Source organism: Pseudorca crassidens, chromosome 4 (genome assembly GCF_039906515.1).
Source record: "Pseudorca crassidens isolate mPseCra1 chromosome 4, mPseCra1.hap1, whole genome shotgun sequence".
NCBI classification, from domain to species: domain Eukaryota; kingdom Metazoa; phylum Chordata; class Mammalia; order Artiodactyla; family Delphinidae; genus Pseudorca; species Pseudorca crassidens.
Genome location: NC_090299.1, coordinates 152353974 through 152372349, shown reverse-complemented (window position 1 = coordinate 152372349; position 18376 = coordinate 152353974). Strand labels below are relative to the sequence as shown.

General features: G+C 39.2%; 1 protein-coding gene across 3 annotated transcripts in view; it reads right to left on the bottom strand.

Moving 5' to 3' along the window:
• Window positions 1–11815: 11815 nt before the first annotated feature.
• GASK1B (golgi associated kinase 1B) overlaps window positions 11816–18376 on the bottom strand; it is a 40573-nt gene continuing 34012 nt past the window's right edge. For all 3 annotated transcript variants that reach the window (XM_067737087.1, XM_067737086.1, XM_067737084.1), the window contains exons 4-5: window positions 16391–16617; window positions 11816–14412 (exon numbers count right to left, since the gene is read on the bottom strand). In XM_067737087.1, the coding sequence (XP_067593188.1) occupies window positions 14205–14412; window positions 16391–16617 (435 nt within the window). In that variant the 3' untranslated portion in view covers window positions 11816–14204. The remainder of the gene's footprint in view (window positions 14413–16390; window positions 16618–18376) is intronic.

The following is an 18376-nucleotide window of genomic DNA, read 5'->3' as shown; positions in this document are numbered from 1 at the left end:
ATTAACATTGGTGAAGATTTTGTGTAGCTGTGACATTGAAGACATTTCTCTCTCACATATTCATCCATCCCCTTACACTTCGACTGTCTTGGTCCTGAATAGCTCACTGATTTTTTTCTGTTTCATGAGGTCCTATATCCAATACCAAACTTTCAGAAGAATCACCTTATTTCTTAGTCTCTTGTTTTCTGTGGATCAAAATTCAGCTTCCAAGAGTTCATCATTTGCATTTTTATATCTTGAAATACAGGAGTAGCATTTTGCTACTCCTAGCTTCAACTGGGAGCAAGTGAAACCAGGTGCTTCAAGTCCTTTTTGGAATGTCATAGGGAAAGACATAGGGAAAAATAAATCAATGCTGTACAAATGCATGTCTTTTTTTTTTAACATCTTTATTGGAGTCTAATTGCTTTACAATATTGTGTTAGTTTCTGCTGTATAACAAAGTGAATCAGCTATACATATGCATATATCCCCATATCTCCTCCCCCTTACGTCTCCCTCCCACCCTCCCTATCCCACCCCTCTAGGTGGTCACAAAGCACCGAGCTGATCTCCCTGTGCGATGCAGCAGTCTTGATAGAAGGAATTTAGGGAGCTTTGCTTTTCAACAGTAGCTTCTTGTAAGATGGGTCCTGTACTAACCAGTTCTATGGCTTCTCATTTTTACATGTGGTGATGGAACAGATTTGATAGTCTATCAGCTTCATAAGAAAGAATATGGTATTCTAAAAAAGCACCTCATCTCCCCCTGAAACACTGGACTGAGCCATGAATTTCATAATACTCTGTGCATCGCGCGCTCAGATATCCCACTGGCCGTGAGCTTTGATGTTGTTTCATGGTCACAATGACATACATGGCTGCCTGGAGAGTCCAGGTTCTTAAAACACTGTTCACGATGATAAAAGGAGAGACGTCTATGTTTACCTCTCAATCTTCCACAATCTAAAGGGAAAGATGTCTGTTTTTACCTCTCAATCTTCCACAATCCTCAATGACTTCATATAAGCCAACCAGATAGATGCTGTATTGTTGAGTATATATTGGGGACTTAACACCATTTTTAAGAGTGTTGTCACTCATACAACTGGCAACAGGAATGCAAAAAAAAAATGTTTCAATCATAGCAATGGTAACAAAAATTTTACAAAGGATCACTTTTGGGTCATGGAAATAAACTTTTTTATATGACTCTCAGTGAAAGTAAAAATTCTTTCCCAGCACAGAGCCGATTTTATATGAGTTCAAATCTATTCATTGTTTTTTCAATCTCTTGCTTCAAAACACACTAACTAATCAGTTGAACAAAGCCCTAACTGGCTATTATATGTACTTGCAAACTAGCAAATTCAATTTTCGACATAACAACACAAAGTAAAATGAAGTGGAAGGCTGTGATTTTAAGGGGGCTTAATCCTCCTTTGTTCTGTGAACTTCAGCAGCTTTCACGCCATAGCGGTCTCACAGCCCTTTGTTCAAGCTCACAACATCGAATGTAAAGAATGGCTTTACATTGTGATTTTCTTAACCGAGGAATCCAAATGCATCAAGAAAAATGTTCATCAAGGCTTGGAACAGAAAGAGGTATTTATTTTACACGTGCCCGAGTTCTGTGTAACTCAGCATCACGGCAAATAGATTGAGATTGCAACTCTGAGTTGAAATTCTCTTTGTCTCCTAGGAATCAGGAAGCCCGAACTCATGGCCCCAGATGATAACACTTTTAAAGAGTAGGTAGCCATCTTGGGGAACACTGACAATGACCATTTCACACACATGAGTAGAACCAGACGTGTGGGGGCTATTGCAAACTTGAGCGGCTGACGCTCTTCTCGATTAGACGGCTCTTAGTCAATGTTTCCACTTAAACACCTGGCCATGGTTTCTGCAATTTATCTCGGTGTGTATAGAGATACGAATTCTCTCAAGGAAGTGAGTCACTGCGACAGAGTGGTGAGAGGCCTTGGATGAACTTGGGAAGGCTGTGTGGCCCGATTGTCTGTCATAAGCACAAGCTGTGAAGTTGGGTGGATTTGGATATGAACACTAGGTTGTCACTTCCTGGTTGTTCTTAGACAAATTATTAACTTCTCCATTCTTTCTTTATCTCATGTGACAGAGTCCAGAGGACTAAAGTATTTACTATTTTTGAAGTGTATCACACCATGCCAGCCTCATAGTGTGAACCTGATAGGGGTAGCTATCTTTTTTTTTATTTTATATTGGAGTATAGTTGATTTACAATGTTGTGTTAGTTTCAGGTGTACAGCAAAGTGATTCAGTTATACATATACATATATCCATTCTTTTCCAGGTTCTTTTCCATATAGGTTATTACAGAATATTGAGTAGAGTTCCCTGTGCTATACAGTAGGCTCTTGTTAGTTATCTGTTTTATATATAGTAGTGTGTCTATGTTAATCCCAAACTCCTAATTTATCCCCCCACCTCCATTTTCCCTTTGGTAATCATGAGTTTGTTTTCTATGTCTGTGAGTTTGTTTCTGTTTTGTAAATAAGTTTATTTGTATCATTTTTTAGATTCCACATATAAGTGATATATTACGATATTTATCTTTCTCTGTCTGACTTACTTCACTTAGTATGATAATCTCTAGGTCCATCCATGTTGCCACAAATGGCATTATTTCATTCTATTTTATGGATGAGTAATATTCCATTGTATATATGTACCACATCTTCTTTATCCATTCATCTGTCAATGGACACTTAGGTTGCTTCCACATCTTGGCTATTGTAAATAGTACTGCTGTGAACATTAGGGTGCATGTATCTTTTTGAATTATAGTTTTGTCTGGGTATATGCCCAGGTATGGGATTCCTAGATCATATGGTAGCTCTATTTTTAGTTTTTTAAGGAACCTCCATACTGTTCTCCATAGTGACTGTATCAGATTACATTCCCACCAACAGTGTAGGAGGGTTCCCTTTTCTCCACACCCTTTCGAGCATTTACTGTTTGTAGACTTTTTAATGATGGCCATGGTGGGTAGCTATTGTGATTAAATTAGGAGATCTACCATACTGTTTCATGCCACAACCCTCTAGAACTCACAAAATATAAATGAAAAATTTGTACCAAATGAGCCTACATGATGACCAGATCTCCAACTGTATCATTCTCCCATTATTTGTCTTTTGCTTTATCTCATGCTCTTTTCAGTTGATTTAAATGGTGTCCAGTACTTATTCAAGAAACTTTTAAAGAGCTGAAAGATAAGACAAGCAAACAGTTTGTGGAAGTATTCATAAGGCAAAGCTGATTTAGCTGTCATCAGCCCAGGCAGTAGAAACAAAGTTATAAATTTCTTAAGAGCAACAATGTAGGGGAAAAAAGGATAGAGCTTTGAGGGAAGCAGGAGAATAGGACAGAATATCAAAGGCTCTGTCTCTCCATCTCAGAGAGGGAGGATAAATCAATGTTAGTGAGAAAGGGGAAGAACCAATGGAGATTTTACAAAGATGAAATGGCGGTATATGGCAGAAAAGTATTCTGATAGTCAGATATTGCACTGAAGAGGCTTTTAGACAAAATAAAATCGAAGGTTGCAATTCTGCAATTCACTAAAAACAAAATAGAAAGAGAAGAAGACGGCTGATAGTGGAGAAAGAGATCTGAGATGTTGAAGGGAGTTGAAGGGGATTATGCTGCAACAAAGGGAAGTAGGCTTATGGGACTGGCTTCTTGAACTTCACTGTCTGGTTCCCATTACTCTTCCTCTTCAAAAAAAAAAAAAGTTATCCATTCCTTTCAGGGCAGAACAGTTTGCCAAGTATGCTATTTAAATACTGATTTTAGAACATTTCCTTGATCTGAAAGCACACTACCAAGATTGGCAAAAATCCAAGCTCTTTCTTCCTGGAGTCCTTGTCAGGATTTATAGGAGGAGTGTTTTTCTACCAAAGATAAAATTGAAGAAGAACAGAACGTTAAGTGCACAAAACACAATTCCTGATAATAAAATACATTGGCTGGAGCTATCATGAAGGATATTTGAGAAATTATGTAAGAGATTCTGATTCATAAATATATCTGAAAAAATAATATTTCTTTTTTTTAGTAGGAACATTTGAAGAACAGAAAGGAAAGGCTTAAAAAACTCTATATAAAATTAGCTTTTCTTATGTATGAAAAAAATTAGCTAACGCCTCTGATTTCCATTATACCACATATAGACACATATTAAATTTTACAGTTTCATGATCAAAGATTTGAAAATGGAAGCTGCTGAAGAAAAATGTGTTCCCTTATTTTCTTCTGCTGGATCCCAAGATCTAAGGCAGTGCCTGACACACAGTTGGCACTCAAGAAATATTTATTACATGAATAAAACAATAAAACTTGAAAGAAATCAAGTTAAAATAAATTCTGTAGTCACCACCAGCTCAGAGCTGATTAGTCCAGAAAGTCCTGAGATGTGGGTTTAATCTCATGGTTTGGGGCATCCCAACCTGAGTTCAAAGTCTCAATTCTGATAATAGTAAATCACTCAGTTTATAATCAACTGTGAAAAGAAATCAACCTGTTCATTAAGAAACAAAAGAAAGAAAACAATCTAGCTCTTTATCTGGATTTATTGTCCCACGTGTGTGGTGTGGGGTGTGTGTGTGTGTGTGTGTGTGTGTGTGTGTGTGTGACCGTCAATTGCTCTGAATCTTTCTCAGTGATACAAACACAGGGAACCTTCTCTGGTTGACATAGTTCCCTTTAAAGACTACTACTGGTGTGATGACTACAGGTGCAGAAAACACATTTAAGCCCACAGCAGCCTGTTTTACATACTGTTTCTGGAATATCTTTTCAAGTTATCTCCCATAGTCATGAATTTTCTCAGAATGGTTAGTCAACACACTTTGAACCTTAAAATATATAATGACCCACAATTATGTATGAAAAACACTTCAAAATTAGACACATCCTGCCTCACTCCTTGATTCCCTTGTGCCTAAGTAACTTCCAGAGCTTTTAGATCACTTCTCCACGTCCTCCCTGACACACTCGCCAGTTTACCCCAACAGACTCTTTTCTCACATGGTTCTCCTTCTGAAGAACAAGAAATGGGATAAAGGCATACAATTATTCTTTGGAAACCACTAAAATGAATAAAGAAGATGGCAAATGAGAAAGAATGATGTCTCTAGTATAAAGCTATAAGATGACCATCACTGAAAGCAGAAAGCAGTGCGTTGATTTCTTTGAAAATAAACAATAGTGTTCTAAGAAACCTAAGAAGGAGAAGATGGGATTATGCCAGCAAAGACACTGCTGTTTTGAAATGAAAGAGACAGAGAAAGCAGGACAGAATGAAGAAATGTTGTCAAACTCACTAACTGCAGATCATGGGATTTCTCAGCCTGCATGATTCTACAAGACAGGACCATAAATCTCTTCAGTTATGAATGTGCACTACTCCTCAATAAACAGAAGGATGATGCTGAGGGTGATTCAGAGATCATCAGGGCTGATACTCTCACCACAGTCCCAAGGGACAGAACTAGTTGCTTCAGTTCTCACTTGGCCAGGATACCCCAAACCCGCTGCCATCCCAGACGTCATGTGGGCAGGACCTTTCAGAGAGCCGCAGGGGCAGAGCTGTGGGGATGACGCTGCCACTGTTATGACCCTGAAAGGTGGGACACCAAGCCAGAGAGGATTATTCTCAAGACTTTAGAGCCAATGAGAGTTGCCTTTCTAGGTTTTGGACTTACTTGGAACCTGTCCCCCCTCCTTTCTTTCCTATTTTTCCCTTTCTGAATGGGAACGTTTATCCTTGACCTGCCCCATCACAGTATATTGGAAGCCCACAACTTGTGTGGTTTCCCAGGTTCAGAGCTGGAGAGGAATCTTGTTTCAGGATGAATCATACCTCAAGTCTCCTGCATATGTGACTTAGATGGTATTTAAATGAGACTTTGAACTTTAGAGATGATGCTGAAACAGTTTAAGACTTTTGGGGCTGTTTGTACGGAATTTATGTATTTTATATGCAAGAAGGATGTGAAATTTGAAGGGCTAGTTCTATAGACTGAATTGTGTCACCCCAAAATTCATATGTTGAAGCCCTAACTTCAATGTGATGGTATTTGGAGTTGGGGTCTTTGGGAGGTTTAGACAAGGTCGTGAGGGTGGAGCTCTCATGGTGGGATTAGTGCCCTTATAAGAAGACACATCTGAGAGCTTGCTTCCTTTCTCTCCACCTGCACACCCCAAAAAGGCCATGTGAAGACACAGTAAGGAGGTGGTTGTCTGGAACCCAAGCAGAGAGCCCTCCCCAGACACTGGCCCTGCTGGCACCTTGGTCTTGAACTTCCCATCTCCAGTACTGTAAAAGGTAAATTCCTGTTGTCAAAGCCACCTAGTCTGTGGTGTTTTGTTACAGCAGCCCAACCTGACTAAGACAGAGACCAAAACCCTAACCTAGATGAGCTGCCTGACAGATGAGGTAGAGGGGGAGAACTCGGGGAACAGCAGCTGCTGCTGAGGACGGCACATGAAAATACACAGAGGCAGCCTGTGCTCTACAGCAACACTGGCCAACAGACCTTCTACAATGATGGAATTGCACTCCATCTGAGCTGATATGATAATCGAGTATCCATTAAACACCTGTGACGACAGAGCATTTGAAATATTGCTAGTGTGACTGAGGAAATAAACTTTTAACTTTATTTCATTTGAATTTAATTTGAATAGTTTCAGAAACTATTTCCTACAGTCTTGAAGGATATTTTTAAAACCCTTTGAAAAACTAGTTCGACTAAAAAGGATGAAAAAATTAAAAATCAATAAAGAGTTAATAAAAGCAGCAGAAGATGAAAGCTGAGCTTTCTAAAAAGGAAATTTGAAGATAAATTTGTTAGTGGAATTAACACTGAGAAGCAGTAAGAAGTAGAATAGATGCCGCTGAAATAAAGTCAGAGACAAATAGATGCCCCTGAAATAAAGTCAGAGACGTAAAGAAAACCCTTGAGAAAATAGTATCTTTTGTGAAGGAAAAAAATACAGAAAAGTAAACAAATAAGGAAAATACAATTGATTCGGAGGCAGATTCCATACACACATCATAAATATCTCCTTACCTGAAAACAACAAATAGAACTAAAAGAATATTCAAATATATATTGTAAAAGTATTTCTGAAATGAGGAAAAATATAAATATGTTGATTTCTTGTTGTGTTCCAGGAAAATTTGATATAGAATGACCAACTTTAAGACATGTCCTGAGAATTTATTAAAATTAAAGAATAAAGAAAGAATTCAGTGTGCATCAAAACTGGAAAAGCAAATCACCTACAAGTTAGACGGAAAAAAAAAACAAAACTGCAGGCTGGCCTCTGAAATCTTATCTGTAATGTTCAATGCCAAATGATAGGGTTGCAATGTCTACAGACTTCCAGCGACATTTTGTTTAAAAAAAATTATATGAAATCCGAATTTCCTATCACCAGGCTGTTGTTTAAACACATCAATAAAACAGAGTGTTATGCACAAATGAGCAGGTCTCTGTGAATATAGAACTCATGAGTAAGTCTGTAAACATCATCTGATGAAGAAACCTGTCAGCAAAGAGATGAAGGAGGAAAAACAAAGACGTCAGGAATGAGGAAGCTGTAACTGATGGAGGACAGGGAATCCATGCACACAAAGCAATAAAGCACCTGTGACAGGTGGAAGCCGGAAGGTAAATAGTAAGAAGATCAACAATGTGAGCACGATGATACCTATTTCAGAAGTTGTTTTGGGAAGGAAAGAAGTGGGGGAAGAACACTTGAGAGCACGGACATCTTCATCTGTCATAGGAAGAATTCACGACGTGCTTTCTAAACTTTGTATTAGAAGAAGACCTAACTACCTTAGAAACCAATCAGAGGTTTTCTGTTGGTTGCAAGTATCAGAAAAACAACCAACCCAAATTAAGTTGAAGCAAAAAGGTGAATTAATAAAGGACACTGAGCCATTTCAAGGAAACCAAGAACTGGAAGGCATCTCCATGGCAACTAAGGCAACGGCAGCAACAGGACCACAGGCACCAGCCGCCCCTCCTGTCAGCTGTCAGCTCCTCTGCGGGTTCCCTTCCATCTTTCCTCCTTTCTCTGTAATCAGCTTTCTCCAGCTCATGTAAAGTCTGAGTAAGATCTCCAGAATATTGCCCATTATCACTTTAGTCCTGGTCTTCCTCCTTTTCAGGTCTAAAATGCTGAGGCACGTTTTCTGATTGACCCAGTCGGTCAGGTGTTCAATTCTGAACCAATCAATGATGATAGCAAAGAGAGCTGAATAAAGAGACTGTGTTTGCCCAGTGGAAGTCACACATGCATCCCTTAACCTCTCGACTATGGCCTGGGGGCCCAGGCAGAGGGGAAGTGAAATGGGGATGGGAGGGGTCCCCAGCAGAAGAGGGTTATTGAATGGACAATAGTAGACATAGGTTGTATTTGCCTCAGATATAATCTGAGCCACCACTTGTACCTTTGGCCCTCCACTCATGCACCAAATAGTTCAAGTTATCCCTTTCCAGACTGCTTTTGTCCAATGACTTGTAACTGGAAATACCGGCCCTTCAGAACGTCCCTTCATTCGGGCACAGCGATGGATACCTCCAGCCTGCTCATCTGCTCGGGTCCCAGGGTTTAGGAAGCACAAAGCCTTCCTGCCAAGCCGGGATGGGCATGTGAAGGAGAAATTGACATGTGTGGTTTCAAGCCACGGAGATTCGACGGCACTTTGCTCCTGTGACGTTACTTAGTCTATTTTATTGATATTCCATCCTCTTCTTGGATTTCCCGTGTGATTCTGCTCTGCCCATTGGCTGCTAACTGCATTCTGGTCCAACAATTCCCTCTAATGCACTTCATTACTCTTCCCTCCTGCTGTAAGGAAACACCCTCCGCAATATTTGACTTTCTGTCGGGGGGCGAGGGTGGTCCCCTGGGCTGTTAGAGTCCTGATGAGAGCATGCCTTCTTTACAGACCTGTCTTCTTCTCAAAGGATACAGATGCTGGCCTCGGGGGCAGAGGAAGGTAAAGCAATTTTACCACCACTCGTTCCAAAATGTTTGCGCTGACGTTTAATTTGTCGTGTGCTCCTAGATTTATTCCTCACTTAAAGTTTGTATTTCAGAGCACAAGCTCTCTCTTCCTCCTGACTCTCCTGTGGCTTATTTCAAGATCCCTTCCCCCAAACCATCAAACCTCTTGGGGCTCTGATTGATGTCATACAACATGGCAATCCATTCTAATATGAGGAATTTGACAGAGAACATCTTCATGAACTGAACGTAAGAAGACAAAAGAAAATTAAAGGTTTACCTTCTATGGGGGGGGGCCTCTTATTAATGGACTAAAGCAGTGGTTTTGAACCAGGGGATGATTTTGCCTTTCAGGGGATAGTTGACAATATCCGGAGACATTTTTGGTTGTCACAACTTGAAGGCACGTTACTACTAGCAACTGGTAGGTAGCCTGGGACAAAGTCAAGATTTAATTAGGAATCTACGTCCTTAATCAGGAAGTTCCTGCTCTGGATGCTGCCATGTCACTCCTCTTTAAACATAGTTCATCTCTACTTGCAACTAACAATAAAGTAAGACTAAGGAAATGACACAAATGGTACTGCCACAATTGTCACCAGAAGTCTTGGAAAAGTCTTATATTTTAACTGTCACTTGTTACCTGATGACGAAAGAGGAAGATTGACTCTCTCCTAGGAGATGCTATAAATTATTTCAAAATTCTCTTATGAAAGACCTGAATCTTGCAAGTTTCATTGTAATGTATTCTCACCAAGTTAGAGCCGATATCTGACTCACAGTTTAATTTTTTAAGTACTAAAAGGTAAAATAATAATGTTGACCTCAATTCGTAATACTCCTGAGGATCTGAAATGAGGATACAGAACAAGATCTCTTGTTCTCCTAAACAGAAGTTGAGCCAATAACATAGAGTACTTTATGAGCCAGATAATGTCTCGTGTCCTAGAGCTAAAGAAAATGTTGGCACGTTTTGCAAAATCACAGCTGTTTCGGTCTCATTTAGTTACTGGTCCACTCCCTGCAGCCCAGTTTGCCTTTTGAAATATAGCTCAGCTAGCTATTCTGCAGCATGTGATAAAAGCCCCTGACAAGGGAGGGTTTTTCTGTTTGTTTTGTTTTTAGCTCTTTGTCTCAAAAGCCTTAGAAATCTTGACAAGTGCTGCTAAGAAATACACATTACTTTTTTTAGAAAGAAGATGCATAGAGATTTCTGAATGTGTGCAAAATTGTGCATATTTTTATCAACAAATTAAATGCACTTTGGGAACATGAGTGTAAAAGGATACCTTTCTAAGGTGAAAAAAAGTGTTGAACTAATTTAACCATATGAAACGCTGATGTAAGAAAGTCATTTCTGTGACTTCATTCACATACCATGTGAATTTTTAGGCTACAAAACAAAGTCTGCCAGTAACCCGACTGAGTCAGACCTTTCAAGTAGATGATCAAGTAATAATTTTTAATAAATTAAAGGATTAAATGAAAACAAACTTAAGCTGTTGATCAAATGGTAGCGTTCAGTTCGTAAAATTATGTGACTCTGTTTTGAAAGTTGTTAAAGTTTCAAAATTTTAAAATCATGACTCTCAAGAAACTACAACTATTTGGTTCTGCAGTCAAAAATTTATTAAAGCAAAATTTTCAAAAAGGTAGAACTGCAACTCCTGTGCAAATGTAAAATGAACATATGTCAAAGATTTTATTCAAATAATTAACTAACAAGGGAACCAGTAAGATGGTAAGATCATTTCAAAGAGTATTTCAAAGCTAAATATTTACAGGCTATGTTAGGATAAGATGGTTGGACTAGATATAAAAACTGGTTAATGTCCAACAAGGTAATAAACTGTAAAACCATTAGGGTTGTCTCTTCCACCAGACAGAAATGATTTGCATCTCCCTGGGATAAAAATTGACAAGTTAACCTCTGCTTTAGAGCACTGTTAAATAGTCCATTCAATAAAAAATCAAGCCCAGCCTTGCACTGAAAGAACACTTCTGGCTATTTCCAAGTGTCCGGAAACTTCTCTGACAAGTCAAATCATCTTTCATTCATGAAAGTTCTTAATTCTTGATGACACTATTTAGTTTTTAGAGAAAGGTCTTCATCATCTTTATTTGACCCATGTACAATTCCCATATCATATTTTCAGACTAGTGCCCTAAATGGGCATTAGTTGTTCTGTGCTAAGATAAACATTAGAATTTCATAAGACAGTCTGTAGATGAATCTACAACTAGGTTATTTTAGTCATTAGCTGTAATTTAATGTATATTTAAAAGTACAATGGTATAAACAGGCTATTACACAAGTTCAGGGATTATAAATATTTTGAGCATAAGTCTAAAACACTTTATATTTCAATAAGCTCCCCAGGTGCCTAATAAGCTTAATAAATATGAATACTATAAAGAAAACTTTAAACATAATGGTAAGACTCACCCAAAGCAAAGAAAACCCTAAATTAGTGTTTTCTTCTAGTTTATGATACCTGTTACCTAATTTTCATACCACCTAAAACAATGCTAAACGTACACCAAGAGAAGTCATGAAATCACTGTTAATGATATCAAATACATGCATACACAAACACAATCCAGTATAATGTTTGACTGTTCAGTTGTTTCTTTTATCATGAATGAAGGCAGCAAACATTCTCCTAGACTTCACTTCTGAAAAGCAGCCCATCTACAAAAACACAAAAACAAAACCAAAACAACAACAAAAAAACCACCTACAGAATAAAAAGCACACATCTTTCATTTCTAATATTTTTATTATACATTTTTTAGATATTTATTTTCATAATATCAGCTAAAAAAATAATCACAGAAGAATAAGCTTTTGTATGTCTGCCCAGGTAAACTGCTCTGTTTCAAATTTGTCAGGTTACAAATAAACGCCATAACGTGCATAGTGAGTATACCTGAAAGGCACAGAGTGTTCCCTTAGTTCCAGTAAGAGCAGAGTATTACTTATTAGAATGAAAAGCCTGGCCCTCAGTCATCCATTATTCAAAAATAATACAGCATGAATTATTCACTGATTCCAAAACAAAATACATTGTTGAAAAGCAAAGGTGACTAAAATAAACATGTGTTCCTGGACCTTACAATCAGACCCACTAGTGGGAGGACAAAGCTACCCCAAAATGGTGTAGCTTGAGATGCAAAATTAAAGCCGCTTCTGAGGACCATGGAATTCCCAGCATCAATTTCACAAATTTGGATAAGATGGTATATTCCATAAAAAGTATTTTAAAATGCAAATATGCCACATGGATAAGACAAGGTATAAGGCAACTTGACAAAGAGTTATTTGAAAGTAGAGTCTGGATCTCCAGACTTCTGTTAGGCCAATTTTTCATTAATGTGCTGATTATTGAGACGTAAAGCGATCTTAAAAAGCCCAAATCCAGCAGGCAGACGTGGAGACGCATGAGGGTCCAAGCGTACACTGAATGTGCAGGACCAGGGGAGGCACCCAGGGCTACAGAGGGGACACTGAAGAGAAGATCGTCTGAAGACCAGCTCCAAGGGTCCGCCAGCAAGGGAAGGTGCTGAGAATAGGGCTTGAATGCGACCCTAGAAAAGTTATAATTAGATGATTGAATGATTCCTTTTCCCTTGGTCTGTCTTCTCTTGTGTTCAACATGCTATTTTGACATTCTGCCCCATTCATTGGTGTAAATTATAATCTATAGATATGCTAGCCTTTATCAAAATGTCTTCAATAGTTCTAATTTACAGTGATATTGAGTGACCCTCGATCAGAACACAGAAAATGGGGTGCACTTTAGGAATAACATGCAGAACTGAGAAAACAGAGGATAGAATGCATTATAAACATTCTTAAATTGTATTTTTAAACTGAAAGAAGAAGTCAGTAGAATAGCTTCTTAATAAGGGATGGGGGGAGGGTAATAATGATTTGTTCAGGATTTGAAATCTCTATGTGACCATCTATCAAACACCATTATGTGGACACCTTCAAGGACATGAAGACTCAACACAGGAATACTATGTGTTCACGTCCTTCTACCTCATTAAAAAGTTGGTAGAGTTCGGAAAGAATTATTTGAGCCTAAACAATTTTGGCTGTTTCAGTTCTAGTCATGTGCTTTCATTGAGGAGAATTGATCAGCATTGGGTTTTAATTGATGTTGTTCATATTTTTCATATTAGAATAAGCCAAACAATATATTTAAACACATTCAGTATCCGGTCCTATGGTCAATATCTGGACAATATCAATTAATTCAGCTTAAATATAATTACACAGAACAAATTAGAAGAAACCCACTGTTATTAATGAAATATACAGAAATTATAGTATATCCTTGGTAAAGATGACAAAAAGTGTAAAAGGAGCATCCACTTAACAAAAAGATACTCTGTAAGTATAGTTTCACATGTGTAAATACCTTATAACTGCTGAATGTCTAAGCCACTAGACGTAAGTTGGAGCGAAACTGAGAGAGCAAAACTACTTAACGTATAAATCTTCGGATATGGATGGTTTCTATACTGGCAACAAATACCTCTCTAAAAAGGAATGGAAAATGCGATTCTTGAGCTCAGGATCACAGAGCTGGCTGATCATTTATAGGTACAATAGAATATACACTGGGGGCTTTACAAATAAACCACCATTTCTCCTAAGAATTACCGTAAGCTCTGAGGTTTCTGCAGATCATACGCCTCCAATTTCCAACATAGAGTTGCCTGTGCATAGTGTTGAGACTGCTCTATGTTCTAACAATTAGCAACAGAAGGACATCCAGAACCGTTCCCATCAGAGCAGCAAATTATTAAAGGAGTCACTACGTCTGATTCACACTAACCGACACGACAGATATTTTAACACGGCTAGCTGGGATAATAACTGCAACCATTCTGTGCTCAGATGTTGCGACTCACAGGTCATGGTGTTGAAGGAAAATGTACACCTTTTGTAGCAGTATAATTGTAAAAGCTTTTAGGGTCTGCTTATAGTGTTCAGGCTCATCATATATACTTGATTAAATTCAGTTATTTTGTGTATTCATCGCTACTGCCTCATCCCTAAAAGGACTTGAGGTTTGTGTACTTGACCCCAAAACAAAAATGCATAAATATATGTAGAACTCTAGCCACAAGACCTTTTGCTACTCATTCATAGGTAACACTTTGGCCCCATGTGCAGTGATGTAGGTGAGCAGGACTTTGGCTCTCTGTTCAACTACATCGATAAGCTTCTCAATTCCTTGTCTACCTCCCTGACTCTCCCAGTAAACTTTATCAAGAAACAGAGACTGAAGGAGTTTCTGCCGTAAGTGCTGGCTCTTCAAAACAGAAACTGCAGATTCAGGAAACCTAAAAAGAGAAAATGATATTTCATTCTTTGTAATTGCTTGGAAATATTATGCCTTACCCAATGGCTCTGCCCTTCATTAATCTGGCAGAAATCACACTATCAGATAATACCGTGAGAATCAAAACGTTTTTTGTCACTGTCAAGCTGACACATCTCTTAATAATTACATACTAGAAGAATAGGTTTCAAGGGAACTGCACCTTCTATACCATTGAGAACTTGACATAAATACCAATGTCTAACTTAAGGTTACAATATGTATGCAAAGAGAGGCATGGAATGAGAGTGGATTCTGATAACCTGGAAAAATACTTTCCTTAATCTTAAGCTCCATTGCCCCCATAGAAACCACTTTAATCAGTCAAGTAGAATCGTAACCTTATAAGTGTCAACAAGGGGTTTTATGCAAGGAAATATGAGAAGAAAAATGCTGACAATTTCAGTAGAGTACTCTTCTAGAGGAGAAGACGCATGACTGAACTTAATGAGAAATAATCCAAAATGTACGTAGTAAAAAGAAAGAAATCATTCCAAAATGCCCAATTAAATAAAGAACTGCCTTTGGTTCAGATAATACTTCAGGATTTCTAAGAATCTGGGAACATTCTATTAAACCGGAATCCTAAATTGTTTTCAAATAAATTTAGCAAAACTCAAGTTTGAGACCCAGGGCATTCCACAATGAAGCATCTCTCTGGAAAACCTGAGGTCAGTTTAGAAGGATCCTTGCTGAATTACCTAAAGAGAGTGCATTGCAATTTCCGCTCTTCATTTAGGAAGAATAAAGCCAGGGGTCTAGCATTATACATTATCTGAAGGACTTAGTAAAATTTCTGGTTCAAAATTTCTGGTTCACAAACAGATGTGAAGAATGAATATTAACAGGGAAAGACACAACAAAAACTCATGAAAGTGGGGCTCCTGAAACTCTCATTGTCTCTAGTGTCAAAAGACCATAAAATCCACATTACCTCATTCATGGAGCTAGGAAGAATTGTTGAAATATGCTTCAGAGTTTTATTAACAAGAGAACTAGGAACAGCAGAAACACCAAGAGTCACTGCAGAAAAATTACTGGACTTGGACTTGGAAGGCCTGGCTTCTACCCTCAATTTTAGGCTCGCTCATGTGTCCCCAGCAGTCACTCAGTTTCACAAAAGTCCGGTTGACTGTTTCACTGAAGCACCCTTCTATCTTCAAGTTCAGACACACACCCCAGTTCCTTAGTGACCCTGATTTCTCACTAAGGTGCAAAGACTATGAAGTGTGCTTTTTGGGGGGAAGCACTGAAATGTAGCCTCAGCCTCCATGGTTGGGGGCGAATAGCTCAGACTCTGCAGTGAGGTTCCTGCCACTATGGAGTGTCTTAGTTTCCTGTATTTCCAAATCCTTCTTGAGTGTAAGCTCAAGATACTTTTCCCCATAATCTATATCTATGGAAGGATCTTCAAATGCTCAGAAACCCTCCTACTTGAATTAAACAGCCATTGTCTTTGGCTACCATGTCCTACTCGGCCGACTGGCTCTGACTTCCCATGCGCTGATCAAAGTCACTGAGTTTATTCTGCCTTTGGACATCCTGCCTGGTCAATATCAGCTCGTCTGTTAGTTCCCCGGTCCTGTGCCCTGGTAATGGAGCCCCTGTCACCTGCTCACCCCTGCTGTGCTGCTTCCTATTCCACAGACCTCCACATGACTCCAACCTCACCCACATGGATTTTCACAGTGAGGGTCAAGCCACATGATGGAGGTGAAACTCAGTAGGACCTTGTAGGTTGCACAGGTCAGTGACGGTAAAACCTGGCGGCACCCTTATTCTGTTCCCCTTGGGTTTGGTTCCCTTCTCTGGGCTTCCATTCCCAGATTCTCTTTAAGGGCTACATTGATCAGACACAGGATGTGAGTCTTCTCCAGACCTTGCTACTTATTCAAGAGAAATGTAATGTCCTGCAGATGTTACTACATCAAGAAACTTACTCTTTGATGCCTTCTAACAGTTTGAAGTTCAAGTTATCTTCGCTTCTGTCAAAGAAACCCTTGTTGTCTATAAAGACCAAGTGCCTTGGGTCCTGCTTTCGCTGGACAATGTGGGCTAGAGCCACGGCATCCTGGTTGTCGCACTTCACCCTCCGTCCACTCTGTACACAGGCATCTTCCTTCCGAGGTCGGAACCCACAGCAGTTTATATCCAAGCGATTATAAATCTTAAAAGGGAAAACAAAAACAATTCTGAGATGCTGAGTAAAAACAAAACTTGGGAAAATCGGAAGATTTCCAAAGAATGAGCACTTTCTAAACAGCTGACTTGCCAGGATCTAATTGGGGCCAGGCTCATTTAATTAAAGGCAACACTTAAAGTCCAAGGTTCATATCCTTCTGACTCAGCGATGGGTCTAAGCGTTGCCAGATCTGCTAACAGCTCCAAAGGCAGGTCGTCCAAGCTAAGCATCTCCACCCTTAATATTCAGAGTTCCCACTGACATCATACACCGATGCGTGGCCAGAAGAATCTCTGCTCTGGTGCTACTCGGGACAGAAGATAGAAACAATTGTACTTTGACACATCCAGAAACCCTGAGTGATCTCAGAGGCTCTAAAAGTTGACTGCATCCCCTAACCTCTCTGGATTTCAGTATTGCAGTGTCTAACGCGAAATAACAGAGAAGAAATCTATTGAAAAGATGCGCGATCCAGTAATGATAGCCAAGAACACTCTATGTATGGAGCCCAGAGTTAGATTTTAAATAAGTAACCAGAGTGAGCAGAACAGTTGGGCCTATTGGTGTTTATTGTGGGTAACAAGGCTACTACCCTCTAGAAGAGGGCAAACAGATTAACTAGGAAAGGGAGAATTGGGTTACTTCCATTTCTTCTGGGCAAGGGAAGAAATAATATTTATTAATCAGGTTAAAGAAAAGCCTAGGCTCAGGAGTTAGATAAATTTAAACTCAAGTCTCTTCTCTCACACTTTTCAGCTCCGTGACCTTGTATAGATCCCTTTACGTTACTGACTCTCAGTTTAATTATCTGCATAATGGGAATGAAACTATTCACCTTGCGCATTTAGTGGGAAGATTAATGAAAGTGTCTGGACACACACCAGCCCTGACCCAGGCATCTAGAAGATACTCAAAAAAAAAGAAAACTGTCATTACTATTGTTGAGACACAACGCACACACTATATGAAGTGATTTACCTCAGAAAAAGCTTCCAAGGCAAAAGGTAATTTCTCCATTTCAGTGAAGGAAAACTGAGCCTCAGAGGGGTTAAATAATCCGCTCTGCTACTTAAATATTAGTAAGTAGCAAATTTAAGATTCAGACACAGTTGTGTTTTTCTTCAAAATGCCACGATTTCCCCCCAATACGTCACGTTGAATAGTTTAAGGCTAGTAGAAGATTGTACATACGCTCAAAATTCAAAAGATGGCTCAACACAGAGTGTCATTTTTATTCTTTTGTCACTAAACTCCCATCCTTTCTCTTCTTCCTGGGTTTTTGCAGATCCTGTGGGGCTGTGGCCACTTGCTAAGGAACGGATGCAGAAAGAGTACTACCAAAATTGAGCCTAATTTGAAACAACTCTTCATTCATTCATGCAACAGATGTTTATGTAACATCTTCTACCCCCTAGCAGTGGGCCAGGCACCAAGGCAAATGTCACCCATGGCCAGCACCCCTCCACCAGCACTACTTCCGGAGGAAAATGCAGTGGTTTAATCTTGTCTCACTACCACAGCAAACTTTGAGAACTGGACAAAGGACCCTCCTCTCTGTTTTCTGCAGATAAGTAGACTTGGTATCAAATAGCACACTTTGGGAAGCAGGAATTATAAGAGAAGTTAGCATAGGCCAATTTTCTATGAGGTTTATATAAAAGCAGTTACGTGGGATGGGGTGGCCCATGAACCACAAGCACTTGGACAGTTCGGAGGGTACAGTGCTGGTCGAGAAACAGTCTAC